The 15,246-nt window shown below is 37.4% G+C and overlaps 1 protein-coding gene across 3 annotated transcripts in view; it reads left to right on the top strand.

Moving 5' to 3' along the window:
* The window catches only part of TBL1XR1 (TBL1X/Y related 1), a 248,739-nt gene that overhangs the window by 210,615 nt on the left and 22,878 nt on the right, over positions 1-15,246 (top strand). For all 3 annotated transcript variants that reach the window (XM_026666593.2, XM_087965369.1, XM_087965368.1), the window contains one exon: positions 10,595-10,740. In XM_026666593.2, coding sequence (XP_026522378.1) covers positions 10,595-10,740 — 146 coding nt within the window. The remainder of the gene's footprint in view (positions 1-10,594; positions 10,741-15,246) is intronic.

The following is a 15,246-nucleotide window of genomic DNA, read 5'->3' as shown; positions in this document are numbered from 1 at the left end:
TAATAATAAGGAATAATAAAATGTGGCTATCATATTTTCAAGTTGTATGATTAAAGGATGCATGTAAACATTACATGCCCAGTAAGATTGGGTGGAAAGAGTTAGGGCCCACCATTTGTATTTCATTGATAGGTGTTATTTACAGAAAGAGATCCTTCTCAGTGGCATCCTCCCAGTTGTAATTGTTACTACTGTTTTCTTAAAAGCTGTTGTTTCCTTCTCTGAGAAGAAGAGTGATATAGAAGAACAACAGTAACAGCAGTACAATTTTAGCCAGAACTGAGATTTAAATTTATATACTTCCATAAAGTATACTTCTTCTGCAGATTGTTTAACCATTGCTCAAAATTTAATATTGTTGCATAGCACAAATCAGTAAATCATATTTTTAACATTTTTTCTGGATTTCAAATCAATTTTATGTTAAATATCTCTGATCAGATTCCTAAAGTGACTTTAACGAAGTTTCTGTTTGGCGTTCCTTAGGTTAGGTTAAGGAAGCAAAATTATATAAAATTATATAAGGACATTGAGGGTTATAATTAGGAAAATTGTATATTCTTAGATTTTAAAATAATATGTGTTTTTATGATCTGTAGACTGTTTAAATAAACTGACTGATTTTTGGTGCATGGTTGACTGACCACTGCATTGATCCTCTTTTTAAAATAAATCATCAAACCAAAGCTTTTTCCAATGATGCTACAGAATTCTAATTCATCAAGTGTAATTCCTGATTATATTCCGTTTACAAGTAGTCTTCATTTACCAATGACTCGTTCAGTGATCATTTGAAGTTACAATAATGCTGAATAAGTGGTTTTTAAAACCGGTCCTCAAAGTTCCAACTGCCATAGCATCCTACAGACACATGATAGCCATTCAGGTGCTTGGCAAGCATTTATGATGATTGCAGTGTCTTGCAGTCTTCAGGTTGCCATTTGCAACTTTCCTTGCCAGTTTCCTATAAGCAAGGTCAATGGAAAAAACAGCAGCAAGTCCCTCTGGCTTCCCTGCACTCATGCAGTGCTACGACATCCCTCCCTCAGGCTCACGTGCATCCCCCACATTTTTTTGTTTGGGTTCCCCACTGCTTCCCATCTAATAGAGCTGTGGTGGCACAGTGGTTAGAATGCAGTACTGCTGGCTATTTCTGCTGCTTGCTGGCTGCCTGCAGGCTGCCTGCAGTTTGGCATGTTGATTCTCACCGGCTCAAGGTTGACTCAGCCTTCCATCCTTCAGAGGTCAGTAAAATGAGGACCCAGATTGTTGGGGGCAATATGCTGACTCTGTAAACCGCTTAGAGAGGGCTGTAAAGCACTGTGAAGTCTTGAAGTCTTAAGTGCAATTGCTATTGCTAATAATCCACACATCTGGGAGTTACAACAGAAGCAGTGGTTGTTTGTTGCTAAATGATGCAGACATGTGACGTTGTGCTCTACCACTACATCATTTAGCAATGGCAATCCTAAGTGAAACTGTATTTCCTAATTGTTCCTTGATTGAATATCTTCTTGGTGATCAACGCTACTGGTTGATGGAGATATGGTGTTGTGCTTACTCCTTTATTCATCCGTTCTGTAAGGGCTATTAAGCCAATGGCATTTCTTGGTCATCTGGCTAAAAGTTGATTTATGTTTTGTTTTATTTTTGTTGAAAGTAATGGCCTACGTTCAATTTACAGATAAAACAGATACTTTTTATTTGACATGACATAGCAAAAACTTACGGCTATGCAGAGCTATAATTCCTAGCATGCCTCCTTGTTAACCATGCCCAGCTATATGATTGTGCTAGCTGACCTTATATTCCCTGTTCTATGTAGAAAATGCAAGAAAGAGTAAAATTATCTCTGTCTAAACCAGTATTCATCAAGTTTATACACCAGTGTTTCTCAATCTTGACAGCATGCTGGCTGGGGAATTCTGGGACTTGAAGTCCAGACTTCAGTAGCTAAGGTTGAAAAATACTGTTATAGACAACAGTTTATTCGATTCTTGGATACCATACAGTTGGAAAGATCTGAAAGACTTTTTCTGCAAAGTCTTTTTTTTTTTTTAAAAGACTAGTTTAATTTTATATGTAATTGGGGGGAAAAATGCTAGTCAGAGGCAGTCTGATTCGCATTTCTTTTAATTTTTTTCAGTGTCATAAAGAAATCTTTTGCCTGTTGCAAATTCATTAATATATATTTGTTTATTTAAATATCTGAAAATTCTCCTTCCCTCTCACTCTCCCCTTATCTCTAATGCCATTATTTTCCATCCTTATATTTAATTAAATAAATGATACAACCTGAAGGTCAAGAAAACAAGAGTAAAGAGCTGTAAATCCCTTTTGTTTTCATATCTGGATGCAGTGCAAATTCATTGTTAAAGTAGACAGGAAAGTCATTTTAGGAGAATGGCTCTGAGATAACCCATTGTGGGAGTTGTAAGTAAGTAGGTTATCTTTAATGCAGGAAACAGCAATTTAATATTTCCTTTTAATCAGGGACAAGAATACCTGAGAATTCCACTAACTCTTTCTGGAACACAGTCCCAACTGGTGCCTAAATTGTCCCTGGCTATGGAAGGATTCTCTTCTCCAATAAATTGAATGAAAATCCACAGAGATCAAATTTTTGTATTTGTGAAAAGCTGAATACTAAGGATTAATGTGAACTGAAATAATACAGGGAGAAACACACAACTCTAAGTAGCAGACATGGCATTTTCTGGCTGCAGGCCACCTCCAGCCTTTTGATTGTCCCTGTCTGGCCTACAGTGTGTGTGTTATAGGGGGAGGTAGTTCTCCATCACAATCTCAGTAGCTCATGTGGCCCCTTGGGAAAATTAATTAGCTGCCCCTGGTATATAGGACTGAAAATGTTTCGCCAATTTGAGGTTATGCCTGGCTTCTGAAATGGTATTTACATTTGGCTTTCAAAACTGTCTTTTTGTTTTCTTCACCCTTTCTCATCTCCCTTCCACTTTTTTTTAACAAGATATTCAGTATTCCAGAAGATTGTTGCTCTTTTCATTTTTCCATTCTCTTAAATATTTTTAGTGTATATTTCTGGGAAACTCGGGATTCCCCTGAGCATGCTGTCCCTGCCATAATTTTTGAGGGTGATGCTTTTTTTAACTAGACAAGAATTGGCATAAGATGTGAAGGACTTTGATCTACTGCATTCATTTCCACTAATTCCTTTCTTGGTCTCTTTCGGCTACTATTACTGTGTTATTTCTGCTCCCCTCCCTTAGTGCTTCCCACCCTCCTTCTGACTGGGCAGGAAAACTAGCATAAATAAATGACCTCATATCGTGTTTAAATGTTCAGTTTCCTAGCTGATTTGTTCCCAGGAGCAGCAGAACGCCAGAGCAGACACTTAAGCTATATTAAGTTCTGCAATTTGTGATTAGTTGGGAAAGCATTGTGATTCTTCCCTCCTGAATAGATAACTGAAAGATGTGGGTGTTACAAGAGGAGACGACAGATGAAACATGTATGTTTCATTATTACGCAAATGACATAACTTAAAACCTTGGGTCAGCTCTTTAGGAACTAGAATGTAATAGCAGGATTGGCATGGTGATGCTTAACATGTGTCATTGTGATTTGCTGAAGACACCACTGCTGAGAGACCATTGTTCTGAAAGCCAAACACAAAAATGACTTTATGCCAAGATGGGAAAAGCAGATATTAAAAATAACTTTTGGGATTAAATTTCTAGATAATTCAGAAAATGTGAACTGCAGTATGAGGCCAAGGCTTAGCAGATGGAGCTATGTATGTTCTGGCCACAGAAATTTTTCAGATGTAGGGAAGAAAAACACCTCTGAGCTGGCAAGGTATCAATTCTTAAGAGTCTGGCCTGTGGTCGTGCATGGATCAGCAGAATCATTTATTTTTTTCATTTTATTTCTTACTTAGATTATATTTTATGTTGCAGGAACATTATCTGAAGAAAGAATGAGTAACATTGATGATGTTTAATCCATAATAACACCATAACAGTAATATGACCAGATAAAATTTATAGTAAAGTAAATATTGATGAAAATTGCTTTTATCTGGCATCCAAAACAGGAGACCTCATGATGGTTTAATGTGTCTGTAGATAAAATTCAGAATGGTTACCACAGAAAAAGTTCTGGCTGCAAATATATTCTCCTTGTTCTAGACAGAGTTGAGAACTGGGAAAGTACCTCCAAGCAAATGTTAAACTTCAATGAAGTTGTAACATCCTTGGCTTCTAAGCTGTGCTATGTTCTTTGTTTTTTCTTGCCCACTGCTATGCAAATGGAGTTGTGTGTACTATGCTTGCCTGTCACTCGCGTGGAACCATCTCCTCTGCCTGCCCGCCCCATCCCGTTGATCCGCAAAACCGGAGAGATTGGGGAACTTTGATATAGACACAGAGAACTTTTTTATTTTGCTTTTAAAAAGAAAGAAAGAATTCTGTCTTTTCGCTGCTAAATATACAACAAGAATTTTTAATTTTCTGCCTCCACTCAGCACACTTCTTTGTAATAATGATTAACCCAAATACTTTGGACTAGAATCTATTTTAAAGACTTATAGACCAATACCACTGCTTTAAACATACTAGGAAATGGACTAGAACACTATACAGAAGTCTGATGATGGCAGATGAGATTCTGTCGAAACGTTGCTATAACCTTAAAAGCACAACTATAATGACGTGGGGAAATACCTGAACAAAGCTGAATACCATACATACATACATACATACATACATACATACATACATACATACATACATATCCTCTATATAGATCAGATTTTTGCTCTTTATTTGCTCTGCTTTTTGTTACAAGTTACCACGTAGCTACAGTAACATCTCTTACCTGCAACCCATGGTTCTTATGAGAATACACTTCAGGTAGTTTGTGGCAGATCACCTACCCAACTCCATTGATGAAATCTTCTGGTTCTCCATATCTCTCCAGTTATTTGCTTTTAGCTAGCATGTTCTTCTATTTCAGGCAAAAAGATGAATGGGTCAATTCTTTCCTAAATGCAATTTAGATATCATGCCAAAGTACAAATCACTTAGGGTTTTCTGAAAATATTTTTTAAAAAAATCTTGATGTAATTGGATAATTTTAAAGGGATCTTATGTTCCTGGGGAATAAAAATACATGATTTTTCTGGGAACTACTATATTTCTGGATGAGTGGCCAAGAGAGGTGACTATGTTATAAATCAACTATCATTTCAGTTAATGGTTACTCCTTAGTATTAGGAAGAGCAGCATCCAAAAAAGAACTGAATAGATACATTAATGCCAGACACAGTAGTGGCATTTGTGTGATCCTCACAGTCTTGGTGTCTGCAGATACATGCTCTATATCTGACTGTCATCTGTGCAGAGGCCTCAGGGAGGTCCATCATAACTTAAAACCTTCGCTACATGATTGATCATCATTTGAGGATTACATCTATGTCCGTTTTGTTGGTGTACACAGAATTTGACTGTCTTGAAGGTCTTACAACAGATCCTAAGTTTGTGGGGGTTTTATTTTTAAAATAAGTACATAAAACCAACTTGATATCATACTTTTATGAATACTGTTACTAAATCCAGATTTAAAAAGAAAACACCATAAGCCTGAAAACTCAAATTCTTTAGCTTCGAGAAACAGAACCTCTCCATTCAAAGCTCTGTTGTAAATCCTAAATAGAATGCAATGCTTCCTAAATAAGAACAGACTTCTGGGTGCTTTGGCACTTAACAAGTGGGGTATTGCTTGGGGAATGCACATGGGATTGTATTTCTGGCTGTAATCTCAACTTTGACATTTCAAGGTTGTGCTTCTTTCAAGCATAGATTTATGTGCCCCTTCACTAAAGGTTTAAAGAGTAAATGAGAAGACGTGTGGCATAATTGCAAGTCATAAACTTGTGATAGAGGATTATCTCTCACTCAGCTTCCCTCCTTCAATTTCTATCCCACCACAAAACCTGGCATTCAAAATTTGAAAGAATGGATTGAGTTATATAGGTAATCCTTGATTGATTTATGACCATAATAGAGCCCAACATTTTCTTTCCTAAGCAAAACAGGTGAATTTTGCTCCATTTTATTATCTTTCTTGCCACAGTTGTTAAGTGAATCCCTGCAGTTGTTAAGTTAGTAACACGAAGTTGTTAAATGATATCTGGCTTCCCCATTGACTTCATTTGTCAGAACCAAGATGCGAAGTGATAATAACTTCACTCTGGGAAACTGCAACCATCATTAATGCATGCCTGTTGCCAAGCGTTCGAACGTTGATCACACAACCATGGGGATGCTGCAGTGGTTGTAAGTGTGAAAAATGGTCATAAGTCACTTTTTTCAATGCCATTGTAACTTCAGTTGCTAAACAAATGGTTATAAGTTGAGAACTACCTTTATTTTTCCCCCTCCCCCAAAAAAGCAATTTCACCTCTTTATCTCCACCATCATCAGATATATGTGGCCTTTTTATTAAAAATTAGCTTCTTACCTACATTTTCTCATCAGGATCTTGGACATGCAATTAGCATAGTTATGAAATAAACTGCCTTCTATTTTCTGCTATATGTGCAATATTCCGGTATCTTTGTTTTCTATAATTATTTTTTTTTACCAGGTCCCAGTAGGGGACATTTTGAAAGTTCTAATTACGTATGAATGGCTTAAGTTGAATCTCTTCCTCATGATGGATTTAACTTTTTCAGGGCAAAGCAAATAATGCATTTAGATCCATTAATCCTAATTTTCCTGCTTTGCAAAATATTAATTATGCTGTTCTTGAAAGGGCGTGCAGAAATAATGCATGCCTAGTGATAGCATGCACACACAATTAAAACATTTTATCATGGTTAATCCTTCCTTGTATAGGCATATTCTCCCTTGTCCAATACAATTTAAAAAAGAAATGAAGACAGGAAAAAATAATTAGCAAATATATCTCATGCCTCACCCTTGTTTTAGGATTGCTATATTTAGCCAGTGTTTACAAAAGAAATAGGTTGTTTCCAGAATTGGGAATTAAATATAAATACTAAGAACAGTGAGTGCTTTTACTAGTTCCTTCAGTTAAGCGACTTGAAAACGAACTATGAACGAATTCTACAATTAAAAAATAAAATCAGCAGTACATTGATAAGGCAGATGGGAACAATATTCTCAAATAACCCCCGTATACAGAAAAGCCAGCATCGATTCATCTTTTATGCTTGCTTTCTCACATTCTGAAAATAAGGACATTCTAAGCATAAACCTTATCTTATATTGCTGTTATTCATTTGTGTTGGTGGTGAGATTTAGCTTGTGATTTAATAAAGTGTGGAGCTACAGGTAAGTCCTTGACTTGCAGTGACCATTAAAATGGCACTAAAAAAAGTGAAGTTATGATTGTTCTTCACACTTGAAACCATTACAACACCCCTGTGGCCATGTGATCCAAATTTCTGACAGGATAGGAAGGAAGAGAAGGATTTATATTTCTTGCAAACCGCTGGTCATTTGCAAGGAACCAAGAGCACTATTCAGGTGACCCTGAGGACACAGATAAACCTCCAAGTGCTTCAAACTCATGTTGTCACGGCAGCATCATGCGATGTATCAGGACTTTTTCCCCCTTCGCTAAATGGGGTGGGGGCGGGGCTAGCATGTGATGCATCCGGCCGGCAGGCGACGAATTTGACATCCCTGTTTTAAAAGGATGCAAATGACCAGCTATCTGCAAGGAATATAAATCCTTCCATTCCCCACTATCCTGTCAGAGTTGAAGAAGCTTCTTGGATGAGAAGCGAAACATCTTCAAAAGAAGAAAAACCAAGGAAGTCCAGTTGCTTCCTGAAAAAGCACTTTGGGACAACCATGACCTGGATGACTGAGAATCTCTACAGACATCTATGTTACAAACTTAATAACTGCAGTGATTCACTGAACAACTGCAGCAAAAAGTTTATAAGATGAGGCAAAAGCCACTTAATAACTTTCTTGCTTAGCAGTGGAAATTTTGAGGTCGTAAGTGGAGGACAACCTGTAATAAAATCTCTGTTTACATAGGTGATACTTGTTTATCAGCCTTGCACCAATATGAATTAATTCTGTTTTTATAGGATTTGTGGGGCATGTGATTCCTTTTCCATAACTATCTCAGCAGAGGAATTAGGTCTCAACTGTGAGGGAGATCTGATAGCTTCATTGAAGTTACAGTCTTGATGGACCCATGTATAATAAATGGCCTTTTTTGTGAAATATGAAAGACTTATTTTATAAGGAATGACAGTTTTATTTAAAGGCTTACTTTATCTGCTGTAACGTCTTTTTCCATGCCCATATCGCGAACACATCTGCGAGCTTTCTTTAAGTACAGCAGCTAACTAAATAGAAACAGTTGGGTTAGTTTTTCCTTCTCTAGTGAGGAAGTGAAATGGTGATTGTGCAGAAGAGACCACTCATCTGAGAGAGGCTTTCTCAATCAAATTATTCAAATTGTCTGTGGAAATGTCTGGGATGGTGACTTAGAGGCTTCATCTATTGAAAAATGCAGAAGTTAGATTGTACACTAGTCCAGATTTCAGTGGCAGCGGTGCTTACAAAACTCTAAAGGGTGTTCAATATTTGAAGCAGCACTTCTTTCCCGAATAAAGCTGCCTGAGAATTATAAGGGTATGCTTCAGTGCCTCACCATTCAAAACAGAACAATATGTGGAGGCGCAAAATAAAATTTCTAAGCTGTGGCAATCAAGTGGAAAATGTTCCCCACCTCGTGCTTGCCCCAATATAATTTTCATTTTAGTATCAAGTATTGAACTAACTCTCAAAGGTGATTTTACAAGAGGCAACTGGACTTTCTGGTTTTTCTTTGAAGATGTTTTGCTTCTCATCCAAGAAGTTTCTTCAGCTCTGAGCTGAGAGCTGAAGAAGCTTCTTGGATGGGAAGCGAAATGTCTTCAAAGAAAAACAAAGGAAGTCAGTTGCCTGTTGAAAAATCACCTTTGGGACAACCATGACCTGCATGACTGAGAATCTCCATAGACATGTATTGAACTAACTCTTACCTCTAGATTTAATCATAGTAATATAATGGTCAGGACATCAGGCTAGAAACTTGTAGCCTGTGAGTTCCAAGTTTTTCCTTAGGCAGGTTGCTAGGTGGGTGACCTTGAGCCAGTCATTCTCTCTCAACCTTAGGAAGCAGACCATGGCAATCTTGCCAAGAAACTTGCAGGGTTTGGTCCAGCCAGTTTTATCAGGAGACAACACTGATTTGAAGGCACCAAAACAACCACACAGACAACTTTTTGAAAAGTTTTGAGATTTTCTCCTGGGATCCTCTGATGCATGATGGGTTGTTGATATTTTATCAGAGCTGTCAAACTCTCGACCTGTGGGCCAGATGCATCACGCGCTGGCCACACCCATGCCCAATTTAGTGAAGGGTGGGGAAGTTGTGATACATCACGTGACGAAGCAAGTTTGACACCCTATTTTTGCCTGTGATACTGGAAAAGCTCCAGGTTTTTTTCATATCAGTAGCAAGTTTCAGGTGTATTATGAGGAACCTCATGGCCCATTTTCATTTACTGGACATGAACTTATATGGTAGGTGTTCATTTGACTGAAATTTCAATAACAATCCATTGAGATTGCTAAGCATTGACTGACCATATCTTAAAATGTCCTTGGCTGTGACCTAATTTACACTATTTAAAACTGTGGATTGGTTAATATTAACTAATGTTAAATATGCATCCGTATTGTTCTATTTTAAAGCAGAACTTTAACTTACATGTATATGTTATTCTTTTCAACATTATGGAAAAAACTGTCAGTTCACACTGACTTGATGATACATGATCAATCAAGCAGCTTTTTGTTTCTCAGGCTGCATTCTGGTTTCTATTGTTTTTAATTGCTTGACAATACTTGATATAGTCTTGATTGACATTTTCTTGTTCTTTCTTGGGCTTTTTTGTTAACAGTATGAGTTTGTTTTCCTGGTGTAATTTGATACATAAAAAGAAATAGCTAATGCAAAATTTAAATGGAAGTGTAATACTGAATCAAGGTATTCATTACCTGGAGATTGATCTAACTTGGTATTTCTAAGGAAAGATAGAAAAATATGTGTTTGGTAAACATGATTTGAGAGGAGAGAGGAGCAATCAGGATTCTTTGGCTTATCCTTTAATTCAGATTGAACATTTAAGAAGAATGGCAGTAGCCTTACTGGGTTATTATTACAAAGTTATTTGGGGCTAATTCTTTTTGGGGATTGTCAGTAGTGCCCTGCTACTTTCTCTCGAAAGGAAATCAGAAAAGGAGATAGAAAGATTTAAATAAAGTTTGAATTCACTGAATTCCATGAAGGTATTTTTTAAATAGCACCCAATAATTATCCCTTACCCATTGCTAATCCAGAAACCGAGCACAGGAGTGAGTACGGTAACATTTTAGGGATAGAGTAAAATAAAGAATGGAGTCTTAGACCACTCAAATCTTCTTCCATATGGTTCTCCAGGGGAAGTTGTTGCTGCTTGTGACTTGACAACATGCTCTTTTTGCAGATAAAAACATCTCTGTAATTTCTCCCTTGCCTTTAGGGTTTTCTCATTCAGCATTTACCTTCGGTATCGAGAGCCATATCAGCCAGTCCAACATCAACGGTGCTTTGGTGCCCCCAGCTGCTTTGATTTCAATAATTCAAAAAGGCTTGCAGTATGTGGAGGCGGAAGTCAGTATTAATGAGGTAAGACACTTCCTCATCTATAAGACCATTGGGATGCTTTTCTTCCAATATTCTGGACTATCTCTCTTCTTTTTGCTCCCTCTCCTCCTTAGCTTTCCTTATTCTGCCTTGTTTGTGGACTGAGGTTCTTGTGTTAGATACCCTCTTCCTTATGTCTTCCTTGTTAAATAAGACTGAAGCATTTCAAGCATATATTTTTTTGGGTTCAGATAGGGTCAATTATTCTTTGTAATGTTTTGGCTTTACAGGGCTTACACTCTGGTGTACACTTAACAAATGCCTCGTTTCCTGCTTAATAGTGTTGGTTATGTACTTATCAAATATTAAGGCTCTAAAAATTCAAAGATTTTACAGTACTTATGAAGATGAAGTACACTCTGAAGTGTGTCTTCCTTGTGAAAACAGGAAATATTTATTTTTACCCAATAAAAAACAATTTTAAGAAATCTGAGGATACACTGCCATTATTATTATTACTAGTAGTAGTAATACTTTGAATACTATTCCTGTTATTGCCACAGGGCTGAACTGTGACATCATTAGTTGATTTTGGTAAGATTCATCAGCTTGCTTGGGTTTTGTAGTATTTTGGGGTTTAAAATACTATCATAAGTTAAAGATTGCCACCTCTTTCATATCTTTTTTCATACTTAATACCCATCAAAAATGGTAGTGAATGGCAACACCTTTTCAACATCACAATTTTGAGGGTCTTGATGATGTTTTTGTCCTTCTCTTTGATTTCTATCATCAAACATGGAATTGTTTTTTTAAACCAATAATATTCATTAAATGGAAGTTTTTAAGAAGAGATTGAACAGCCATTTGCCCAGAATGGTATAGGGTCTCCTGCGTGGACAAGGAGTTGGACTAGAAGATCTCCAAGGTTCTTTCCAACTCTGATATTTTGTGTTCTAAATTCCCAATTCCCTGTCACATGATGTGAGAATTTTAAGTTGCTGCTTTGGATCCCCAACCAGGCCTTTATCAAGTTCCTTAATGTTGCATGTTTCTTTATGCTGTCCCTGTTTCACAATAAGAAGTCTTTTTGATACCTCAGTTGTGGTTGAATGCCAAACACGTGTTTTTTCCCATCAGCTTTGAATATCCATCTATTTTCTCCTTTGAGAAACTCTTCACAGCTTTCATTGTTGGTGGGGAAGGAATCCATGCTGGGCAGGAGACAGATCAGAGCAAGTAATGAAGATAAATTAGGGACAATTCCCATCAAAGGGTGTTCCCTGCATCTGTAAAAATTAATATGGGTAGTCCTTAACTTACGACTACAAATTCCCAGCATTTCCATTGCTAAGCAAGTTAATTGTTAAGTAAGTTTTGCCCCTATTTTATGATTTCTTTGCTGCAGTTGTTTAGTGCCGTCGTAACTTCGGTCACTAAACAAATGGTTGTTGGTTGAGGACTATCCATGAAAATTGAAATTCTTTCCTGAAAACCCCTTTAACTTGGACTTTCAATTTGCTCCCATTGCAATTATAAAAGAACATATAAATTCATATTCTTTACCAACACACTTCATCACAGTGGGCTGCGTACTGCGTATTGAGTTGTGTGCTTAAGCCTTGGTTTCCCGGAAGCCACCCAAAGTGCAGTGTATCTATTGTTTGAATGGTGTTTTCTAGCTGAAAAAAAAGCCTGAGTGAATTTGATGTGGTTCATTATTGAGATATTAGACAGCACCTGAAGCAGTGATTCATCAGCCTTGTACAACTGGATGACTTTGTGCAACATTTTGGGCACTAAAAAAAGTTGCAACTTGTAATACTAGTTAGAAAAAGAAATGTTAAGCTCCACACTTCTACTGTAAAAACACAAAGATCCTGCAAGATTTGGCTGTTCGTGAAATTCACAATTAGGTGAAAAACATGAGCATTTAGCTAGTATTATACTTGGAAATAAATAAATAGACAGCTGGCTCAGTGGCTACGATGCTGAGCTTGTCGATCAGAAAGGTCAGCAGTTTGGCAGTTCAAATCCCTAGCACCACATAACGGAGTGAGCTCCCATTACTTGTCCCAGCTTCTGCCAACCTAGCAGTTTGAAAGCATGTAAAAATGCAAGTAAAAAAATAGGGACCACTTTGGTGGGAAGATAACAGCGTTCCGTGCACCTTCAGTGTTTAGTCATGCTGGCCACATGACCACGGAGATGTCTTTGGACAGCGCCGGCTCTTCGGCTTTGTAACGGAGATGAGCACCTCCCCCTAAAGCCAGAAATGACTAGCACGTATGCGCGAGGAGATCTTTTACCTTTATACTTGAAACATTTTACATCCAGGTTAAGACACAGTGATGGCTAGTCAGTCTTTAGAGGCCATTTGTCAGCAGACCAGAAGCACATCTTATCTGTAGCAATGCCTGTTCCTTGGAATGAGGTCTCCCCCATGATTCAACCCTTCCCCTCATGCTGGTATTTGAAGACCCAGACCTTTGGCAAGGGTGGCTGAAGCCCCCTCTGTGGATTGTTTTTCTTGCTTCCTTCCAGTTTTTTCATCTTCTCATATTTACATTTTTATCTCACTGTTTTCCTTCTTTTATTCAATTTGTATTCCTTCTGTTTTGTACGATTTGTAAACTCTCCACAGGCATTGGGAGTCACGTGGAGTGTACATTTAATGAGTTGTTGTTGTTATTAAAGACTTAAAGGGCTCAGCAGTTGAGTTTTGTGAATATGACTTGTCCAGCATCACAATCAGTCAAAGTAGTAACCAGATTTTGTCCTTTTGTCCATTTGCACACTATACAATATTCTCCTTCTGGTTTTTGGCTTAGCATTACTAAGTCGACAATGCTTTTCTTCTGGTTTTCTCACTTTGAATCAGTTCATACTGATTTGAAGTGCTTTTAATCAGATTTTTAACTGATTTTTAATTACTCTTCTTAATTGCCTTCATTGCCCCCTGGACAGTAAAATGGAATTGTTGTAATCTCTTCACATCAATGTGAAAGCACAGCTGCCAATTTGTTAGCTGGTGTTGGCCTTCATAATCATTGAGTTTGTCCCAAGAATCTAGGGTATCATAATGTGTCAGCATAGGATACGTACAGATCCAAGCACTATGGTTTTTCGTAATTGACAGATTTTCTTTTAAAGTGCCATCCAATGTTTTTTGATAATTGTACTGAGGGTGCCAATAATCACTGGGACTGTGATAGCCAATTTAAGCCAAAATCTTTCAACTTTGATTTTTAGATCTTGAAACTTCATGATCTTCTCCAGCTCTTTGTTTTCTAGTCTACAATTTCCTGCTCTTGCCCCATCAAATATCCACACCTTCTTTTCAATCATGGTTAAATCTGTTGCGTTATGTGTCAGTTTGTATTCAGAAATTCCATTGCTATTACTATTGTTATGATTAGTAACATAGTTGAGTCGGATTAAACTCGATTTGGCATTTTTATCAACCTATTGAGTCCTTCCCAGGGACCTCGGACAGGAAAATGTTGACACACACTCACACAGGCGTATATATATATATATATGTATAAATAAAATACTTGTTTGCATTAGAGATATCATCACAGAATGTAAACTCTTCCAAGTAAACCCACTTTTTGCATTTGGGTAGTGATTCTGTCAGTGCTAATGATATTCAAGTGAGATTGCAGATATTTTGGGATTGCACCCAAGTCACCAATCACTATTGGCATTATCTTTGCTTATTATTACTGTTGTTATCAGCTTTTAAAAGAACACTAGATTTTCTAAATAAGTGAATGGATGCCATCTAGTGGCATTGCAAATGCATGTTGCCAACCTTTATCCTAGAGGTAAGGGCTGTAGCTTATCGATTTATATTGACTTTCCCCCAGTGCCTAAGAAGTGACAAGCAGAGGTTTCATCACTGCACTCATCTTTAAAAATGGATGAACTCTTCAACATTTGTATCCAGGACAACAGGAAATCTGTTTTTAATTACTGGCAGGATCCAGAAATAAATCCAGTGCTTGAAGACTACTGAGAAATAGTAATTCCAAGGCTTCCACTGGTCTGGGAATAGTTCTGAGCTGAAGTCATTATTGTAGGCCATATACTTGTGAGGGCACCTTGAATAGTCAGAATTTGACCCTCACACTCCAGTGCCCTTATTGGCTGCCAATCCCCAAAGGCCTCTTTGGATGGGTTATGGAAATGGTTCAGTTTAAAGTAAATCATTATTTTATAGGCTGAGCTGCTCTTGTCAGCAGCAACATAGGAGAAAGAATAAGAAGATACTTATTTAAAACACAGCTAACTCCTGGCCTGTGTTCCTTGCAAAACAGGCAGATAAAAAGGGATGGTTGCTGAATTAAATGAAAATAAAATAGAAATAACTCAAACTTTTAAATACGGCTTTTTTTTTTTTGCCAAAAGGAATAGCAGAGTGCAGGTTGTCTTTGACCGAATGACTGGCCTCTTACATTAGGACAGACTTGAAAATAAGTTATTTACAACCGGTCCTCCAAATGATCAGATTTGGGGCACTTGGCAACTGGGTCTTGTTTACAA

This window comes from Notechis scutatus, chromosome 4, assembly GCF_049901735.1.
Source record: "Notechis scutatus isolate UNSWTSFEM ecotype Mainland chromosome 4, rNotScu1.2, whole genome shotgun sequence".
Lineage (NCBI taxonomy): Eukaryota > Metazoa > Chordata > Lepidosauria > Squamata > Elapidae > Notechis > Notechis scutatus.
Note: the sequence above shows the minus strand (reverse complement) of the source record. Positions and strands in the feature narration are given on the sequence as shown.